At 58.7% G+C, this 20,526-nt stretch overlaps 2 protein-coding genes across 3 annotated transcripts in view; one reads left to right on the top strand and one right to left on the bottom strand.

Annotated features, from left to right (window-relative positions):
* Positions 1-195: 195 nt before the first annotated feature.
* Positions 196-9,843, top strand: Nkpd1 (NTPase KAP family P-loop domain containing 1). The gene is given in 6 exon segments (XM_021642125.2): positions 196-762; positions 1,405-1,523; positions 2,450-2,899; positions 4,497-4,628; positions 5,731-7,477; positions 7,479-9,843. Coding segments are annotated over 5 exon segments (2,475 nt in total). The 5' UTR covers positions 196-762; positions 1,405-1,432; the 3' UTR covers positions 7,534-9,843.
* Positions 9,844-13,000: 3,157 nt separating this feature from the next.
* Ppp1r37 (protein phosphatase 1 regulatory subunit 37) overlaps positions 13,001-20,526 on the bottom strand; it is a 30,782-nt gene continuing 23,256 nt past the window's right edge. For both annotated transcript variants that reach the window (XM_021642169.2, XM_060368374.1), the window contains exons 2-13: positions 19,535-19,632; positions 18,046-18,091; positions 17,836-17,936; positions 17,338-17,457; positions 16,938-17,088; positions 16,705-16,860; positions 16,349-16,461; positions 15,118-15,259; positions 14,847-15,013; positions 13,997-14,732; positions 13,683-13,771; positions 13,001-13,607 (exon numbers count right to left, since the gene is read on the bottom strand). In XM_021642169.2, the coding sequence (XP_021497844.1) occupies positions 13,689-13,771; positions 13,997-14,732; positions 14,847-15,013; positions 15,118-15,259; positions 16,349-16,461; positions 16,705-16,860; positions 16,938-17,088; positions 17,338-17,457; positions 17,836-17,936; positions 18,046-18,091; positions 19,535-19,632 (1,913 nt within the window). In that variant the 3' untranslated portion in view covers positions 13,001-13,607; positions 13,683-13,688. The remainder of the gene's footprint in view (positions 13,608-13,682; positions 13,772-13,996; positions 14,733-14,846; positions 15,014-15,117; positions 15,260-16,348; positions 16,462-16,704; positions 16,861-16,937; positions 17,089-17,337; positions 17,458-17,835; positions 17,937-18,045; positions 18,092-19,534; positions 19,633-20,526) is intronic.

Below are 20,526 nucleotides of genomic sequence, written 5' to 3'. Positions count from 1 at the left end.
AAAGAAGGGGTGCCACAGTGGGGAGAAGGTACCTGACGGCAGGAAGCAGCTCCCACCCCATCCCCCCGCCCCTTGCTCAGCACCACCCTGGCCTGCTAGGCCCAGGGCAGAGCCCTGGAAGTGACTGCCTCCTTTGACCTCCCCACTCTGTGTGGGTCTGGGGCAACGAAGGGTCTTTGTGTCTCCGGGCCTCAGTTTTCTCATCTGTGGAGTGGGCGCTACCACAGCTCTGTGGGCTGTGATGATAAAGGGGCTACTGTCGCAGGCTCAGAAGCCACTGCCTGGTGTATGCTCTGGCCAGGGTTCTAGGTGAGGCATCCAGAGTCCCGTAAATGGGTCATCTGGTGCCGTACTGAAGGGCCAGCCCCTGGCTGGGTGGACTCATCCGTTTGACAGCCTCAAAGAGCAGGTGCTAACCTGGCCCATTCAGCAATGAGGAAGCCAAGGCCCAGAGAGATGAAGTCACTGACCCACAGTGACACAACCGGGCCACAGAGAGCGAGCAGACTGTCGGCCTGGTATGCTGTCTCCTCCCTCCCGGAAGAGGTGCCCAGAAACCTAGTGTGAGGACTGCTGCCGGCTCTCCACCCCTTCCCGGGTTCATTCTGTCAGGGGCACCCAGTCCTAGACAGCAGCAGGCCAGGCACCTGCCCAAAGGGCGGGGACGCTCGCAGGAGAACCGGCCGGGCGGGCACCTCTGGGCTCCAGCCAGGCCTGCGTGGGGCCACGGGCAGGGAGCTGGGGCCGCCGGGCCACCACCAGGTAGGTACTGGGAGCCCAGGCTGGGATGGGGGGGTGGTACGGGGGACCATCGGGCTGCCCCCAACCCTAATCACCCAGATTCTCATCGTCCTGGGCCAGATAGCATCTTTCCTAGCTCAGCCTTGACTCATTCTTGGAACCTCGGAACACGCGGCTCCCCCTCCACCCAGGCTGCCTGTGTCTCTGCAGAAGGCCACCCAGTTCACTTTCCCTCCAGACCCCCCCATCTCCCTGTTTAGTTCCCAACATTTGTTTATGCTTTTGCTCTGTGAGAGAAGCCTCACCGTGTCGCTCTTTCTGGCCACGACTGTCTTCCGAGTGCTGTTTCCCTGCCGGCAGTTCCCAGCTTTTAGCTTTCAGTCTGACTCTGCTTCATGCCTTCTCAGGTCGGGCTGTATCCGCCTCCTAGAGCGGCCTGTCAACAGGCTCTGTGCCCCCACCTGGCCCCACAGTAACCCCAGGCATCTGGCCACTCTTTCCCTCACATGGCCATGCCAACTTCTGGCTTCTGTGCCCCTGGTGACCCAGGGAAGCCTCCCCCCTCCAAATCTAGACTGTGCCTTTTGCCTGTCCAGGGTCACGGGGCTCACCTTAAAACAAGCCAGGGACCCCACCACGCTGAACACTGCTCCTTCCATCTAGGAACGGGCCACGGACGTCACGGCCCGCCATGCAGAAGAACTACAATGTCCACTTCACCAAGAGTGCCCGGACCCCCAATGAACAATATTTTTTGGATTCTCAGTTGGGGCACCAAAAAGGTAAGGGTTCATTTCTGAGGGTGTGGCTGTGGCAGGAGAGGTGGGTGACAGTGGATGGGTGCTGAGTTTATGTACAACAGAAGGAACGGGCTCCAGGGAGAAAAGCCACAAGAGCCAGTTGTGACATGGGCCTGTAGTCCCAGCATTTTCCAGGCTGAGGCAGGAAGGTTGTTCTAAGTTTCAGGCAAGCCTAGGCTACAGAGTGAGCCTGGTCTTAACTGAACAGGGCTAAGACAGGGTCTCTATAGCCCAGACTAGCCTTGACCTCTCAAACTCTTGAAGCTCCTGCCTCAGCTTCCCATAAAGCTGATACTCAGGTGGGGGTCACCATGCTGGTCTTCTGTAGAGTCCAAAGGTAAGGGGAGGAGCAGAGGAGTCCCTTCTGAAAATTTCCGTGCTGTGGGGATCGGCCTCCTGAGGAGCCGGATGATGGAGGGGACGGCCCCCATTGAGCATGTCTGTGACAGCGGCTCAGGTTCCCGCAATGGCCAAGGGGAGCGGGCGGTGGGCAGTGCCTTCCTGTTAGCACTGTCACAGACTCCCTGGGGTCTGGTAGCTCAGGGCCCTCCTGCCTTCTCCGCCCCAGCCTGTCTCTTCTCCATGGCCACCACGTATTACTCTGGCCACTTCTGACCAGCCAGTAGATCCTCAATCATCAGAGGGGACCCTACAGGGATGCAGGAAATTAGTCTCAGAGTTTGGGGTGCCAAGACGCACAAATATCTGGTGGTATCCCCTCTCTGTCCTCCCTGGAAAGCACGGACGCTGTGCCCCGTCCCTGCCCTGGGTCCTTCGTGCCCCTGTGGCCTCTGGGGCTCCCATGGATGCTCCAGTTGGGCCTCACAGAACAGCACAGCCTGGTTGAAGCCAGTGTCCCCCGGGGGACCGGGACTCAGTCCCAGTCAACCCCACTTCCTTCCTTCCAGGATGCTGTCGTCAGTGGTACCAGGACCCGGTGGCCCCTCACTGTGGGCCCTGTCAGCTGTCCCCCCAGGCTCACTGGCAGCAGGCCTACCGTAGCCACAGGGGTGGCAGCGGCTGTCGCCGGTGTCCCCAGCCCCTCACTCCGCAGCGACAGCGGCAGCAGCAGCAGCGACAACCCCCATCCCTCCCTCCCAGCCCGCTGCGGCAGCGGCAGCGACTCGGGCCAGTTCGCGGGGCCCAGAAGGGCTCACCTGCGATCGCCGCTGTCCACATGGGACCAGCCAGCGCCCCTCAGCACGCCACCTCCTCACCCACAGCAGTATCAGCGGCAGCGAGCCGCGGCCCAGCCCTGCCCTCTGCAGCCGGCGCCCTCCTGGAGCCGAGCGAGCCTACCGAGGCCCGGCCCCTGCCTGCGCCAGCAGCCTGTGGCTCCTTCACCTCCTACAGCGCCGGTGCTCAGCCTAGGCCTTCCTTCTGGGGCTGTGTCCCCATCTGCCTTGCTTCTGCCTGGGCCTCTGCTCCCTGGCTGGCGCCTTGGGCCTGTCCTCACTCCACACACAGCTCTGGCCCCTGTCAGGAGGGGCATATCCTAACCCTTGGGTCCCTGACTTCCAGGCCAGGCCTGTGCTCCGTGCCTCTGCCCCTGCCTCTTTGCTGGTGCCCTGCCTCCGCTTTCTCTCTTCTTAGTCCTCCCTCCACTGGCCCACAAGGCCAGGGAGGACAAGAGGCGGGGGACGGGGGTGATGAGGACCTGGGGCAGCTTGTTGGCCAGCTCTGGTGAGGGGGACACAGGTCGAGAGTGGAGGTTAAAGAAGAGCTAGGGGGTGGGTGGGGGAAGGGAGGGCTCCAGAGGTGCGGGGATGTGGTCACCTGGAACAGCAGGCCTTAGGGAGACAGCTAGGACCACTAGGTGACACCTCATTAAGGACAAATAAGACAGGCAGGAAAGGGGGCCCTGGGCTTGTAATGGGGCCATATCGGGCCTTATTGGGGTACAACCCAGATCCGGGGTCACATTGAGCACAGGCTCTGAGGTGGCCTGCTTCAGGGACAGCCAAGGAGAGACAAGCTTGGGCTTGGGGTGGCCCTCAGAGATGGGCCCCAGGAGGCAGATAGCTATGGAGTCCAGCAGGAGGGACCCAGGCTCAGGGGCGGTGGTAGCTGTGTGGGGACACACAGATCTTTCAGGACCTAGGTCTGAAAGTAGAGCAACAGGTAATGAGGACTCACAGAAAGGCTGGGCAGGGAGCCTAGGGCCCGGATGCCCATTTCACACTCAGAAAAAGAGAGGCTTAGTAAAGTGAAGTCACCCATTGATTAGGCATGGCTGGGGGTGAGGCCTGCCCCAGCTGCCGTCACCTCAGCTCACCTTCTCCTAAACTTCCTCCTGGCTTTCATCCCATGAGGCCGTCCCAACTTCCATGATTGGTCCCCACCTTCTGGACACCCTAATCTAAGTCCAAGAAGCAATTCTCAGGGGACAGGGTGCCCCTTGCAGAGCAGACATTATGGTGCTTGTGTCAGAGGCCCTCTGGGACAGGGAACTTGAATCCCAAGTGGCCACTGGATACAGGGGCACTGAGTCAGCCTCTTTACCCTCCACGTACCCTAGCATCTTGTCACGAGAAGGGACAAGTGGCTCACAGGCCTCAGTTCCTAACTCCCTGCGAGGAACTGAGCAGAGCTGGGGAGCATGTGGGGCTTTTGAGGGTATGAGGGTGTCTTAGCAGCTGAGGGTCTCGTATGCCAAGAAAGGCCCGTGCAGTTTTCCTACGAGGACCACAGGCATGTTAGGGGCTGAGCAGGCCTAGGGATCTAGAGTCAAGATAACCGGATTCCGTAAGCCTCTGGGCTGGGGCTGGGACAGTGAAGGCCCAGGGCCTAGAAAGGGCAGAGGCCATCCATGGAAGAGCTTGACCTGAGTCGCCTTGGGATCCATGGAGGAGGCCGTTGGCAGCAGAGCAGAGCGGGGGGCCTGGGGGCACACGGGAGGAGGGTGGGCGTGAGCCGACCAGCCTCACTGACTGAGTTCCCCCTTCCCGCCCCCAGACATCCTGACAGAAGATGATGTCTACTGCAGCTGTCTGGCTAAAACTTTGTGCCACGTGCCCGTCCCCGTGACGGTGGGTTTCTACGCTCCCTTCGGCTGCCGTCTTCACATGATGTTGGACAAAATCATGAGTGAGTATCTTCATGTGTCCACAGTGGGCGGGGGACAGGAAGCACGGTGTCCCGTCCCTGCCCTCTTCTCCCAGTCACGCCCTCTCCCTGCCACCTCCCTCCCCACCAAACCCACTCTGAAGAAGCTTCCTGGAAGACACACTGGCTGGGCAGGGCAGGCAGCCCGGGCGGCCCTCAGTCATGGCCAGAGTTCAGCCCCTGCTGACTCTTCATTTCTGCTGCTGTTATAAGTCTGCAGTGGAGAAAAGGTCAGGGTCTAGAGAAGGATGTTCCTGAGTCCCAGCCCTCGGCTAAGTCACGGGCGAGGTGACGGGCCCACTCACTCATCCCTGGCCTCACATCCTGTCCCAGAGTACTCGCCACCCACTGTTCAGTTTCCACCAGGCCAGCACCCCCTTGGTGTTTGGGGGATCCAGGGACGGCCAAGACAACAGCCTGCCCTCCCTAGGACACATGAATCTGTCCTCAGTGACACCAATAACACCTGCCTGCCCTGACAGACGCCCTGGAGGAGGGGCAGTCAGCCAGAGAGCGTCCTTCTCTTCCCACGTTTCATTCATTCATACTCTCATTCATCTTGTTCCCCGGACATTTCATTCATTTACTCATTCATCCACCGATCCATTCATCTTGTACCTCCGCACTTCATTCATTCATTCATTCATCTATCCAGCCATACTCTTGGTTTTTTTTTTAAACAATTTCTTTAATTTTATTTTATGTGCATTAGTATGAAGGTGTCAGATCCCTTGGAATGGGTGTTACAGACAGTTGTGAGCAGCCGTGTGGGTGCTGGGAATTGAACCCGGGTCCTTTAGGAAGAGCAGACAGTGCTCTTAACCACTGAGCCATCTCTCCAGCCCCCATCCACATTCTTTTACACAGGCATTTTATTCATCTATTTATCCATCCATCCATCCCTGAGGGGCCACGTGTCAAGGGGGCATGTCTCACTGGTCCTGGCTCTCTCTACCGCCCTCTCAATCCCCGCTCCAGGGAGGTCCCTATCCCGGTCCTGACCTCCAGGCCTCCCCTTTGGCCCAAGTGCCCCAGCCCCTCCCCTCGGGCCAAGGCCATTGACTCGCCCTCTCCCCTCTCCCAGCGCTGATGCAGCAGGAGGCGGCGCAGCGCGAGAGCGAGGAGCTGCAGCGCGTGCAGTGGCGGCCGCGGCGCGTGCGCGGCTGGGGCGTCCCGCAGCTGCTGTGGTTCCTGGTGTTCCTGCAGCCGGTGATCACCGAGCTGCACCTGCGGCGCAGGAACGTGCGCTTCCTGTTCATCCGCTTCAGCGCCTGGCAGTACGCGGGCACCGACAAGCTGTGGGCGGGGCTGGTGACCACGCTGTGCGAGGGCATCCGCCGCCACTACGGCGCGCTGCCCTTCAGCGTGTACTCGGTGCTGGGCAACAAGCCCGGGGGCCCGCGCGAGGGCTCCTGCCACCGCGAGTGGCACTGCCGCCGCCGCGTGTGCCTGGCGCTGCTGGCGCTGCTGGCCGCGCTCTGCCTGGGCGTGGGGCTGCTCTACCTGTCGCTGGGGGGCCACGCGCCGGGCCACGCGGGCCGCGGCATGCTCAAGGCGCTGGGCGGCGCGGCCACCACGCTGTCGGGCTCCGGGCTGCTCATGGCCGTGTACTCCGTGGGCAAGCACCTGTTCGTGAGCCAGCGCAAGAAGATCGAGCGCCTGGTGTCGCGGGAGAAGTTCGGCAGCCAGCTGGGCTTCATGTGCGAGGTGAAGAAGGAAGTGGAGCTGCTCACCGACTTCCTGTGCTTCCTGGAGATCTACCAGCGCCGCCGGCTGCGCGTGGTCCTCGAGGTCACCGGGCTGGACACGTGCTACCCGGAGCGCGTGGTGGGCGTGCTGAACGCCATCAACACCCTGCTGTCCGACAGCCACGCGCCCTTCATCTTCATCCTGGTGGTGGACCCCAGCATCCTAGCTGCGTGCCTGGAGAGCGCGGGCAACATGAAGGGCACCGCGGACAACGGCTACCTGTTCCTCAACCGCACCGTCACGCTGCCCTTCTCCGTGCCGGTCATGGGCCGCCGCACCAAGCTGCGGTTCCTCCACGACGCGGTGCGCAGCCGCGACGACCTGCTCTTCCGGGAGCTCTCGGTCCAGCTTCCGCCGACGCCGCAGGGCCCCGGGGGCTCGGGCGAGGGCGCGCAGCTGCTGGCGGTGGAGACGAGCGCGGAGGCCGGGCGCGCGCAGGGGCGCGTGGACGCGGAGGCGGCGCGGCGCATCCAGGAGGCGCTGGGCTGCCTGCACGACGAGCACGACTGCCTGTACGAGTACGTGCCCGACAACGTGGTGTCCATGCGGCGCATCGTCAACACGGTGCCCATCACCGTGCGCCTGCTGCAGCAGCAGCAGCAGCAGCAGCCCGACCGCGTGGGGCCTACGCCGCGCCACGCCGTGGCCTGGGTCGTTCTCGCCAACCAGTGGCCCTGCCGCCTCAGCTGGGTGCTGCAGTGCCTAGAGGACCGGCAGCAGGCGGGGGGCGCGCCCGAGGGCCGCGCGCGCCTCTGGGACGTCTTCTGCGACAACAGTCGCGAGCTGCACACCATGACCAAGGCCCTGCAGAACGTGCTGGACCTGGACGGCGACCCCGAGCTTTTCGAGCGCTTCCTGGGCACTGATTTCCCCTTCACCGTGGCCGAGGCGCAGAGTCTGCTGCGCTGCACGGTCAACCTGGACCATTCCATCCGCCGCCGCATGGGCCTCATCCGGGCCGTCAGCGCGCTCAAGCCGCCCAGCCCACCCAAGTCCCCATCCCGGGAGGAGCCCCAGGCCAGCCCCGGAGCCAGTAACGCGGCCGGGATGTCCCAGGGGGGCCATGGGCCGGGACACAGTAGGGGCGCAGCACACCCGGGCACGGACCCGCGGGGGAAAGCCAAGGCCGCTGGCCTAGGTCCTTTCATTTCAGGGCTGTAGAGGCTGGGTGTGGGGTGGAGAGCCCCAGCTGACAGCAGCTTCCCGCCTACCCTGATGAAGCTGGAAGGGCACAGCTGAGCCCATACACCCTGAGGACCCTGGAAGCCACAGGGCGGGAGGGGGTAGCCTCCTGGAGTGGGCAGCTGCCACAGCAGTGCCCGAGTGGACGGAGGGCGCAGTGAGGAACACGCAGTCAAAAAAGCCATAAAGGCAGCTGAGGAAAGCCGGCCCCGGCTTTCATGTCCTGGATTGCTGGCTAGGTGAGGATGCCACCTGCCCCACCCACTTCTTCCTCAGAGAGCCAGGCCTCCGGACTGCATCCTGGCAACTGAAGCTGGCATCCCGGGTGGTAGGAGGCTTGCGGGGGTGATGGGTGAGGCTGCGGGGGCAGAGGAGATGAAGGACAGACGCCAAGTTGACTCAGGCAGAGGGGAGCACCCAGGCCTCAGGGGATCCTGGGCCTTTGTCTCCACACCCTAGCCTGCCCTCTGTGGGCAGGGCAGGAGCTGGCATTTCCCAGGGCGGTGCCTGTGACCTCACCAGGTGGCTCCACCCCTCAGCATGGGTGTTAATTAGGCCTCCTCGGCCACATGGGTGGGAGTAGCACTGTCTTCCCCAGATAGGCAGGTAACTGTCCAAGATGAACTGTTGAAGAGTTGAAGTGACTTGTTTTACTAGTCACTCCAGAGCCGCAGGCTGGGGCTGCGCACTGACTGTGTAGCCACCTCACCAGCAGGGAGGGTGAGGAACAAGGATTGGGACATAAGGGGAATGCAGAGTCAGGGCAAAGCCAGGCAGGATGGTACCAACTGTGGCAGGGCCGGCCCTTCCCGGCTAGCATGGTCAGAGACCAGGGTGGGTGTCACTCCTGTGGGTGGTGCCTGAGTCTCCAAGAGTCAAACATACAATCACATGCTCAGACCAGGGTCCCTCATTCACTCACTGTTGTGTGGTGTGGAAGGAGCAACAGAGCTCAGTACTAAATTAGAGACCTGAGATCAAGGGTATGTCTTCCTGTTTTGTGGTGCTGTGGATTTAATAATCTGCTGCCTCTAGACCAGCATTCTGCTACAGAGCCATGCCCCCAGCCCCTCACTGGGGGATTCTAGGCAGGGGCTCTAGCACTGAGCCACACCCCAGCCCCTCACTGGGGGATTCTAGGCAGGAGCTCTACCACTGAGCCATACTCCAGCCCCTCACTGGGAGATTCTAAGCAGGAGCTCTACCACTGAGCCACACCCCCAGCCCCTCATTGGGGGATTCTAGGCAGGGGCTCTACCATTGAGCCACACCCCAGCCCCTCACTGGGGGGTTCTAGGCAGGGGCTCTACCACTGAGCCACACCCCAGCCCCTCACTGGGGGGTTCTGGGCAGGGGCTCTACCACTGAGCCACACCCCAGCCCCTCACTAGGGGATTCTAGGCAGGTGTTCTACCACTGAACCACACCCCCCAGACCCTCACTGGGGAATTCTAGGCCCTACTGCTGAGTTATACCCATGACCAAACCAGTGACTTCTGAGCTAGGACCCTGAAGACAGTACCCCTCACCCACCAAGAACTCTCCAAAGTCATCCACTGTCAGGTTTGTTAGTTGCTGTTATTGGCTTTCCTGTTCCTTAGGTCTCAGGTTTAAGCCTATCACATACTGCCTTGGTCTCTAATGACTGATTCACAGGTCAGACGGTTCCTATAACTGCCAGGAAATGTATCTTTTAGCCTTGGTGTGCCTAAGTTCATGTTTGGAGTTTCATAGTGCTGGGATGGCAGCTCAAACCTTTCATTCCAGGACTCCAGAAGGAAGCAGAGGCAGACAGATTTCCAAGTCAGCCTGGCTTACAGAGTGAGTTCCAAGCTAGCCAGAGCTACATAGTGAGATTCTACCAGAGGAGGAGGAGGAAGAAGAGAAAACAAATATATTTTAAAAGATGGTTCCAAGGTCAGTCAGCCCATAAAGGAGTTTTCTTCCAGGTCTGACAACCAGAATTAGGCCCCTAGGACTCACAGAGTAGAAAGAGAACGGGTTCCCACAAGCTGTCCTCTGACCTCCACAAATGCACACACACAGAAGCGCGCCGTGGGGATGGCTGATGGTGGTTAGGAGCCCTTGCTGCCCTTGCACAGGATCCATCTCTGATTCCCAAAACCCAGCTCAGGAGGTGCCAAATGCCTCTAACTTCAGCTCCAGGAAATCCTGTGCTCTCCACGCTCTCTTTTGGCCCCTGTGGTCACCCACTGCTTTCACATGAATAAACCCACACGCACACGATTAAAAATACGATTAGGAAGTTCCTGTTGGCTCTCTGTATTATTGGTGAATGGCATTATTTCAAGACCAGCTGCCTGAAATCAGCAGCCATTCACCAGGGACCAAGTCCTCCAACCAGGGTGATAGTACCCCCACCCAGACATCAGGGATGGGCCCAACCCTTCAGGCGGGTTGAGGGAATGGCCCCGGGGTGGTGAGTGCTTACTGCTCTGGCAGCAACCTGACCCAACACAGACCCAGTGGATCTGACGGCCTCTCCCAGCCTCTGTGGGCTCCTGCATGTGTGCTGGTAAACACTCATGCATATAAACAATAAACCTTTAAAACCTGGGAGGCAGAGGGAGGAGGATGTCTGTGAATTCAAGGCCAGTCTGGTCTATTTAATGAGTTTCAGAATAACCAGGCCGCTGGGCATGGTGGCATATCACTTTAATCCCAGCACTTGGGGAGGCAGAGGCACTTCGTCAGTTTGAGGCCAGCCTGGTCTACAAAGTGAGTTCAGGACAGCCAGGGCTACACAGAGAAACCCTACACATAGACTAAAACAAAAGCAACAACAAAACAATTTTACAGCAAGGCAGAGCATATCCCTGGAGGGTGAAGCTTCAGTAGTGACAGACCCTCATGACTTTGGGGTCTGGTCCTTGGGGCGGGGCCCAGATGTCTCCCTTCCCTTCTGCCAAGTTGGGTTTGCTTCTTCATCACGGTTGAGGCTGGGATAGGTGTATCCCAGGATCAGCCAAGACATCATACAGGGGAGATGGAGGAGCATGGCCACTGCAGTGCCTGCTGGGGGCCCCCCTGGGCTGTTTTGGGCAGCGTAGCCAAGACTGACCTCAGAGGCTGAAACAGGCTCCCAACGCTCCCGCCTCCACCTCCTCATGTCTCACCACAGCTGGCCTACTCTGTCTTAAGACTCTGGCTGTGTGTCTGCCAAACCCAAGCAGGATGTCAGGACTTAGTCCCCACATACCACAGGGCTTTGGTAGGAACTCACAGGGCCCAAGGAGCTGGCTGTCACCACCCAGAAGGAAGTCCAAGTGCCATGTGTACCTCTCCTGCTGCTGCAGTGAGCTGAGCTGATAGACCCTCAGTCCTGGGACCGGGCATGCTTGTCTGCCTCAGGGTGACAGCTAGCATAAGCTGGTAGTGGTGGCGTCCAGGAGTCCCGCGGTAGACGCCACCTCCATGCTGAACCCCAGGTCTGACTAGGGACTTTCCTGTGCCTGACCACTCTGACTGGGCACAGCTTCAAAACAACCAAACCAGCAGTCTGGCAGCGCACAACTTTAACCCCAGCACTCGGGAGGCAGAGGCAGGCAGATCTCTGTGAGTTTAAGGCAAACCTGGTCTACACAGTGAGTTCCACGACAGCCAGGGCTACACAGAGAAACCTCGTTTCAACACAAAACAAAGATGGACAGGTGGCTGAGTGTTCTGAGGAAGAAGTTATGTGGCCAGAGTATTGCCTCTACCTCCAGCAACCCCAGGTCCCCTACAGAGCTGACCCCTCTGCTCCGAAAGACTGCTGCCAACAGAGACACCACGAGCGGCTATGGCTGCTGGATGTTGTCTCCTACATATGGAGGTTCTCAGAACATGAGAGAACTTTGCTGGCCTGTGGCTTGTCACTCCAATCCTGTTGCCACCATCTGTGGTGATAAGAGGCAGGACCTTGCTGTGTTTCCCAGCCTGCGCTGGAGACCCTGGGTTCCAGTGAGCCTCGTTCCAGCCTCCTGAGCAACTGGGACTACAGGTGTACAAGCAGCTGTGTGCGCATGTATTTATGGAGGTGCTAAGGGTGAAACCAGAGCACGCTTGCTAAGTGCTGTACCACTGAGCCATGGCCCCTGGCCAACTGCCCCTTTGTAAATGCCCGGTCACGTTGATTTGGGGCCATCCAAAGGGACTCATCTTCACACCGTTGTCTGGAAGAATACTTCCCAGCAGGTCACAAGCTTAGGCCCTCATCATTTCTCCCAGGTGGACACCCAACCCTGCAGCAGTGGCGAAGGGTTTCTCAAGCCACGTTAAGAGACACCACCAGGACGAAGAGGAGCCCAGAGGGGACTCTGCTGGGCCCTGAGGTGTTTGGGGACTATCAGGACCCCCACCAGCCAGAAGGCAGGAAGCCCAGGAATCCTCAGCCTTCCCCCGAAGGGACTGGAAACAGTGTTGCCTGGTGAGGCTCCCTCAACCCCCTCTCCCATGGCCCTGAAGAAAGGATGCATCTTGGAGCTCAGGCACAGACAGTACTGGTGTCTCCTGCATACTGAAGGGATGGGATGCAGCAGATGGCACCTTGGTTGGCACTGGCTGCTGTGTATGGCTTCCTCAAGCCCCACTCCCAAACAAGTATCCAGTGTTGCCTAAGGTAGACAGCTCAGTGAATTAAAAAAAAAAAAAGCCTGAAGACCCAAGTTCACATCCCAGCTCCCATGTGAAAGCCAGTTTAGCACCTGTAGTTCTGGAAGACACTGGAACACAGACAGGAGACTCTCCATACAAGTTCATGGGCCAGCTAGCCTGGTCTAAGAGTTCCTGACTCAAGCCAGGCGGTAAAGAGCAAATACCCGAGGTTCTCCTCTGGTCTCCGTGAGTGTGCCATGGCGGGTACGCACCACATTCACACACTAATTTGTACACCCATATCTATGCACCTAAAAATTGTTAAAGACAAAACAGATGCTGCTGATAGACACAATGGTGGGGTGCAGAAGACTCCCAGGTTTATGACACTGATGGGCAAGGACACCTCGAGGTGGCAGCCAGGCGTTCCCATAAATGCTTCTCCCAGTTTTTCTTTGTAGTGCTTGCGACCTAAGGCCTTACCGAGCAAGCTCCCTGCTGCCGAGCCAAGCTTCCCCTCCCCCACGGGTGGGTACATGCTGGTGACAGAGCAGCTGGCTCACAGGCCTTGTGCACCCTCAACACATGGACCTGCCATCTGAGCCCTTAGACAGCGTCCCCCAGAAGTGGGGACCTCCAGGCCTCGAGGGGACCAGAGCAAGCAGCCGAGGTGTACTGCTGCAGGTGTGGATGGAGCAGAGGGTGGAGAGGTGTGAGTGGTGGGGGGAGGTCTGTCCAGCCTTCTGGGTTTCCTTTGGGGACCACTGGCACCCATCCCTCTCGCCCGCTCTCCCCCAGCACAAAGCAGAGGCAGGTAGTGAACCCAGCTCCCGTTTATTAGAAAAGGTGTGACAGCTGCACCAACAGGAGTGGCCCAGCCCAGCCCACCCTCACCCACACCCACACCCACCCACTGCCCACTGTTGTAGTGCCTGCCAGGGCGCAGCCTCAGTGGCCCGGGCAGCAGGGTCCCAGAACCCCACCGCTGCATGCCCAGCTCCCTGATAGATTTTATTGCACTTAAGAAAAGAAAGCTCTGTTCCTTCTCAATGGCCCCACCCAACACGCGCTGGCAAACTCCACCACCATGCTCACCAGCCAGGTCCTGAGAGGGACCAGGGGGCCATTTTGTATCTGCCCTGACTCCTATCCCTCCCAGGGCAGGCTGGTCACTGGACCCTCCAGGACCAGAGCAGCCTTGTGGCCGGTGACCCTGGAAAGCTCCTCGCATCCTTTTCCTCCAGTCCTCCCCAGCCCCAACCTGGGGAGCGGCGGACAAGTCCGGGAAGCTACTCCCAGCCCCGTGCCCCTTGTGGTTGTAGTGTTGCTGTAGTGAGGTCTGGGACACCTCGCCTGGCTCCCCGGGGGACTAGGCAGGAGTCAGCAGATCCTTGGGGATGGCTTCAGCTCATCAGACTGGCTGGAACAAAAGAACTAGGGGAGCAGAGGTGGAGGCTGGTCAGAGCAGGCTGCCCAGCTCTGTCCCCAGTCCCCACAGCCGGCACCTACTTAGTGTCACAGTGTGTCCCGCGGGGCCTCCTGACTGGCCTCTAGAAGGAGTTCCTCCAGCTTGCTGGCACCCTGGGAGCGGTGCAGTGCTGTAGGCAGTAGGGGGCAGCTCCCTTAGAGGCAGGTGGGGGCACGGCCTTGTCCCTCCAGACCACAGTCCCCACCCCAGGGGCAAATCTGGGGCCCAGGGTGAGACCCAAGACCAACTCCTCTTTCCTATCCCTTTACGGGCCATCCTCGAGAGCGCAAGGCTGGAGCCCACCCACAGACAGGGCTTTCTGGGGAGCCTCTCCCCTGCCTCTCCCTCTTCTTACCGTGCTCCAGGCTGCAGCTGCCCCCCTTAGCCTCCAGGCCTGGGGATGGCTCTGGGGGCAGTGCGAGGGCAAACTCAGGCTTCAGGCCATTGGGCAGTGGCTGCCCTGCCTGAGATGGCTCCGGCTGGGGCTGAGCCTCTGATGATTCTGGGTCCTGGATGTCCATGGTCTGAGATGGTGGAGAGGCAGGTGGGGAGGGAGGAGAGGGTGAAGGAGAGGAGACAAAGGTGGGAGGAATGGGAGGCTCTGGCCTCTCAGGTGGACTCTCCACCCGGGTCACCACAAACACCTTGTGGCCTCGGCCTGGGCTGGAGACAGAAATACGCTGCTCAGTGGGGGAGGAGGGGCTGCCTGGGGGGCTCTTGTCCCCAGGGCCTAGGGAGTCCATGGAGGGTACCAGGGCAGGGCAGGGGGCTGAGGGACTCTGGTCAGCGCCACCCCCATCCTTCTGCTGGTCCTGTTGGTCCTCTTCCTCTTCCTCCTGCTCCTCCCCGTCGGAGTCTGAGTCCGAGTCTGAGTCAGGGCCAGGCCCAGGGCTTGGGCCCCCATTTTGTGCCCCCATGGCTGGCAGGTCCCCAGGCTCTTCCAGGGGCTGGGGCGCGGTGATGGTGATCTCCGGCATGGAGGCCGACAGCTGCAGCTTCTCCTCGCGCTCTCGCACCAGCACAAAGTTGCGCTTGCAGCCGTTCTGGATCTCGGCCAGCAGTGCCTTCTGCGTCTCAATGAAGCTCTTCACCTGTGGGACCCGGTCTGGCTAGGGCTCTGTGTGGCCTCTGCCCACCCGGCCTACCCCAGCCCACCCGGCCCACCCCAGCCCAGGACAGCACTGGTACAAAGCAAGCGCCCTCACCGCCTCCTTTTTGGGCTCTCGGTCCAGGTCCAGGCGGAGCAGGGAGTGGTTCACCTTGAGGGCCAAGGACAGTGCCATGAGCCCGCCCGTCTTGATCTCGTTCTCCCGGAGGTCCAGTCTCAGGAGGCGGGGGCTCTCGGCGATGAACTCTGCCACGGCCACCGCGCCTGGGAGGGGGACCGCAGGGGCTGGCCAAGGGCCCCATGCCTGGCCAGTGGCCGGCCGCCCTGCTGAGCCCCGCTGGCCCCTGCACGCCTGGCCCACATCCTACCCTCGCACGTGAGCTTGGTTGAGGCCAGGCCCAGGCGCAGCACACTCCGGTTGCTGATGAGCCCGTTCTTGAGGTTGCGCACACCCTCATTCCCAATGGGGTTGTGGCCCAGGTTCAGTGTCTCCAGACTCTGTGTGTGCGGCTGGAAGGGGCAGGGAAGGTGATGAGGAGGAGCCATCGGTGGAGAAAAGGCCAGAAAGGTATGTCAGGAAACGCGTCCTTTTTCCTCACTTTCACCTCTCAGCACAATGCCACCACAGGCCCCGGAAACTCAAATGCTTCCCATGCTGAGTCTCCCCAATGCCCACTCCCCACCAGAGTCCAGGTGGCCCCCACACCCACAGCTTGGCTCCCTGCCTCACCAGGGCCCCTCTTGGAATGGCTTTGAAGACAGCCTTCTTGTCAGAGGCTGGGCACTGGGCACACAAGTGTCTCCCTCCCCTGAGAGTGTCTGCACCAGCTGGAATTACTTTATATATATTATGTAATAATAAAAAGACTAAAAACTCACTGATTACAGAAATATTAACGTTTTAGGCTAACATATTCAGTTTGTGCAAAGCACTGTCCTACACAGTCCATTACAAAAAGGAAATTAAAGAAATGGGGTCCAACTGGGCAGTGGTGGTGCACACCTCTAGTCCCAGCACTTGGGAGCAGAAGCAGGTAGATGCCAGAGTTCGAGGACCGCCTGGTCTACAGAGAGTTCCAGGATAGCCAGGGCTACACACAGAAACTGTGACTCAAAGCAAAACAAAACCAAAAGAATAAAAAGAACAAAAAGAAAAAGAAAGAGTAAAAGAAATAGGGCCCAAGGCTGGCAAGATAGCAAAATTTGATACCTGATTTTTTTTAAAGTTTTTTTCCTAATATTTTAATTAATTAATTGGTTAGTTAACTAACTAACTTTATTTTATGTGCATTAGTGTGAAGGTGTCAGATCCCTTGGAATAGGAATTACAGACAGTTGTGAGCTGCCATGTGGGTGCTGGTAACTGAATCTAGGTCCTTTGTAAGAGCAGACAGTGCTCTTAACCACTGAGCCATCTCTCCAGCCCCGATACCTGAAATATTTATATGTGGTGGGAGGAGAAAACTGATTTCTACAAGCTGTCCTCTGACCTCCATATGTGAGCACGTACACATACACACAAAAATAAATAAATGTAATAAACAATTAAACATGTGTTGGAGCCGGAATGGGTCCAATGAACAAGGCCCCTGGACTCACCAGCGCCATGCCCAAGAAAGCCATGCCTGTGTGTGTGAGCTGGTTGTTCCACAGCACCAGGGTCACGAGACCCTTCCTCTGCTCCTTGAGACCCTCACAGATGTAGGCGAGACCTAGGGGAGGTGGGTGGTCAGTGTGAGCACCTCTGCTCATGCTGCATCAGCGAGCACTAGGCTCTGGCCTGACCTCTGACCCTGTCCTGCGTGGGCTCCTGTCAGGGCTGTCACTGCCATCGGGCCCCCGCCAGCTGTAAGCGTGGGAGACAGTACACTCGTGTCCAACCCCTCCGGCCCCCCAGCACGGGGCTGGCACAGAAGGCTCTGGTGAAGGTGTGGACGGCCCCAGGGGGCACGCACCTGAGTCCAGCACGTGGTTGTTGCGCAGGTCGAGGATCTGTAGGGAGCAGTTGAACTTGAGCAGGTTGCCTAGCTGGGCGGAGTCCTGCAGGCCGTTGAGCTTGTTGTCCGCCAAGTAGAGCTCCCGCAGGTTCATGTTCATCTTCAGGGCTGTGGCTGGGGGTGGGAGAGTAATGGCCAGCTTGCGTCATGGCTCACCTGGCCGGCAGCAGGCCGCATGAACATACACTTACCCAGCAGCATGAGGGGCCGCCCAGACAGGCTGGCATTTTCCAGGTGCAGCACTGTCAGGCTGCTGCGGATGCGCAGGGCACGGGCCACAAAGGGCGCCGAGTGGTCCAGCAGGGGTGTGTTGCGGGCATCTAGGTACTGTAGGCAGCTGGTCTGTGGGGACAAGGCAGGGAATGGGTGGGCCACTTGGCAGTCAGGCCAGCATCTGGGTTTATGCCCTGAGGCCTGACTCCTGTTATGAGGTCTGATGAGTAAACCGGGCTGGTGCCAAGGCCACTGTACAAGGATCATGCATGCTAGGGAGGAGCAAGGAGGACACATTGCCTTGTAGGAGGGCAGGAGAGACAGGCCTGAGGTAGGACCCTCCCCACATCGTTGTCTACCAGCCCGGGAGGTACCCACCTTGCGCATCATGTGGGCAGCAGCCTGCCAGCCCCGGGTGCCAATGTGCTTGTTGAAAGAGATGTTGAGGTGGGTGGCCGACTCATAGTACTCAATCATGTCAAAGAGGGCTGAGGCACCCTGGGGACAGGCACACATGGGCTTGGCCTCACAGCAGGTGGCCAAGGAAAACTCATGGGCTGTGCCAGAGGAGGGCGCTGGGCAGGCAGCAGCCTCGGAATGACAGGTACCCTGCACGACCCCTCTGCAAGCTACACAAGCACACTCGGCCCTCAGAGGCTGTGATCTCCACATGTCTGTCAGCCTCGCAGGGTACTAGTTAGGACCACTTGGTGGCCACACCAGCCCCCAGCCCAGCTCCCCAGGCCTCACCGTCAGGGTTTCAGGCCCACCCTCGACACATCGTCACTTGCTCTGGTCTTCATGAGGTCCTGCCCTTGTCTTCTCCCCATCCAAGCCTCAAGAGGGCCCAAGACCCCGGTGGCAGTGGCCACTTACGTCTTCATCCAAGCTGGTCTGCTCCAGGTCCACAACCTTGAACTGCAGCCTCTTAAAGACCTCCTCCAGAGCCTCACAGGTCTTATAGTCGAGCTTCTCCCCTGGGAAAGGGTGGGCACCTTTACGTGCAGAGTCCACACCCCCACCAGCCTGTCTCCTGCAGAAGCCACGGAACCCTTGGCCACCCCTGCTATCCCGGGGGACACACACCTTTTAGGTCCAGGCAGTTGATGCGTTGCTCCAGGTCCGTGAACTCCTAAGAAAGCAAGGTGGGGCTGGTCAAGGAAGGTAAGAGATCCCATAACTGGGGTGGCCTGACAGTGGGGCAGCCAAGGCTCAAACGGCTCTGCCATGCCCTGCAGTGAGATGGCATCTGGAATGGGATTGGGTGGTGCAGCTGGACAAAGGTCCAGGAGACAATCAGGGCTGGTTCTGTGCATATAGGCACACTGGAGCCCAGCAGCTGCAGCCCCTCACTGCAGCTCTTCAGTGAGGCTGAGGGCACCCAGCATTACTGAGGAGGTGTCTGGACATGGGGAAGTCTGTACCAAGGGGCTAAGACAGACAGACGACAGGCTGACAGTCACACTGTGGTGCTGGCTCTAGTGCTTTCCCATCCCCTCCCTATGGGGCCCTCCACACACACAACAGCTCCCAGTTTTGGGGCTTCACTGTCACCCAAGGGTCGAGCACTGGGACAATGACCCAGGACAGAGGCTTGAGCTAGTTTGACAACATACTCGGCCAGTAAAGTGCAGGGCTGGTCAGCCCTCACCCTTGCCTCAGAGGCACACTGACAAGCTCTTTCCCTGGAAGTAGCAAGGCCCTGCTTTGTCAACAGCTCAGGACCACAGGGAGAACAAAACCCTGGGCAATGCAAGGGTCCTCTGTAGAGGTAATGCAAGGGCTGACCAGAGGAAAGCAGGGAGGCTGCAGGGCAGAGCGTGTGCACTAACTCAGGGTGCTCCTGGCGCCTGCACTCCTGAGCCAGCAGCCCCCCTGGGAAGTGAGGGAAAGGGGAGAAATGAGAAGTCAATTTTGCTTTGCCTGTCTATAGTTAAGCCCTTTTTTCCATGTGTGTGCATGTGTGCGCGCTGCACACACCACTGTGCACATGTAAAAAATTTAGTCCTCTACTTGTAACTAGCATGTGGGTTCCAGCTGATCAAACTCAGGTAGTCAGGTGGACAGCAAGCACATTTAACACTGAGCCCTCTTGCCAGCTCTTGCCAGTCTTCTGGTTTTGGAGACAGTCTTACATGGCCTCAGACTCATTAAAGAGCTGATAATGACCTTGAACTTTATCCTCCTGCCTCCACTCTTTAAGCACTGGGAGACAGGCAGTGTTGGCTTGTGTTCTAACTTCCTGAACAGCATGGAGTCTCCTGTGAAGGCCAGACTTGAGTTTTTCTGTTTTGTTCTGCCTCAGAGCCCAGGGTAACACTTGGCTCATAACTCACACAGCAGGAATGAATTTTGGAGTTAAGGAATTGAGATGACTTTTCTCTGGGGACAGAAATTCTTTGGAGCTAACAAACCTGGTAGTTATCAGTTCATGTGATTCTGGACTGTTGCTAATTTCACAGCTGAACGAAGGACTTTTGCAGCTGTTCTTGCTCAGGCCCTGGCTGTGGAGAAGGCTGGGCAGGCCCCAGGGCTCCCTAAACACACAGGCTCACACTGCACATACCCCCCATACCTGCAGCTGCCGGAGGAGCTTGGGGATTTGTCGGCAGTTCAGCTTCTGGCAGGCCTGCCTGTAGGCACTGATCACCTCATCCACCGTCACGTTTTGGGCTGTGGGCAAAGGAGCAGGCTCAGACTCCACAGCCCTTGCCTGCTACCTGGCAGGGCCCTCAATCCCTTCCTCCCCCTCAACAGCAGCACAACAGAGCTCCAAGTCATTGGGCAGTACACACAAGGCGAGCACAGCCCAGTACAAATCGCTGGGCTCTCAGGCAGCCACAGAAACACACACAGCTCAAGGCGTTTGTTTGCAAAAGCCTTACTACTTACTACTGGCCAGCCTAGCTGGGAAGTCCACCACCAGGCCTCAGCAATGCCAGCACAGGGCTAGGCTTAGGGCTGGCATTTAACTCAGCGGTGCTTTAGTTTCATTTTTTTGTCACAAAAACCACCTTGGAGGGTATTTGGCCTCAGTTACAGGCTACAGCCCCTCCCTGCAGCAAAGGCACAGGCTTGAGACAAGCAGTCATACCACACGCCATGATGTCGAAGCCAGAGGAGATGAACATACCCTATGCTGTCAGCTAGCTTTCTCTCCCTTGCACAGGTCAGAGCTCAGTCCATGAAACCGTGGTGTCCACACTCAGAGTGGACCTTCCATTCTATCTCAAGTGACAGTCAAGAAAACCCCACTAGCTGGCTGTGATGGCGCACGCCTGTGATCCCAGCACCCAGGTGGGCAGAGGCAGGCGGCTCCATGTGAGTTTTTGGCCAGCCTGGTTTACAAAGCCAGTCCAGGACAGCCAAGGCTACTCGAGAAACCCTGTCTCGAAAACAAACAAACAAAACGAAAAGAAAACTCCACATGTACCCACAGCCCCACTTGACCTCATTAACACTCACTTTCTGGTTGGTCTGACATCAAGCCCAAAGGCTTGAGTTAGATCCCTGGAGCCACATGGTGGAAGGAGGGAGCCAGCTCTCCTCTAATTCCACATCTGTGCC

Source organism: Meriones unguiculatus, chromosome 1 (assembly GCF_030254825.1).
Source record: "Meriones unguiculatus strain TT.TT164.6M chromosome 1, Bangor_MerUng_6.1, whole genome shotgun sequence".
In the NCBI taxonomy this organism is placed as follows: Eukaryota; Metazoa; Chordata; class Mammalia; order Rodentia; family Muridae; genus Meriones; species Meriones unguiculatus.
This window is presented reverse-complemented; position numbering and strand designations above follow the sequence as displayed.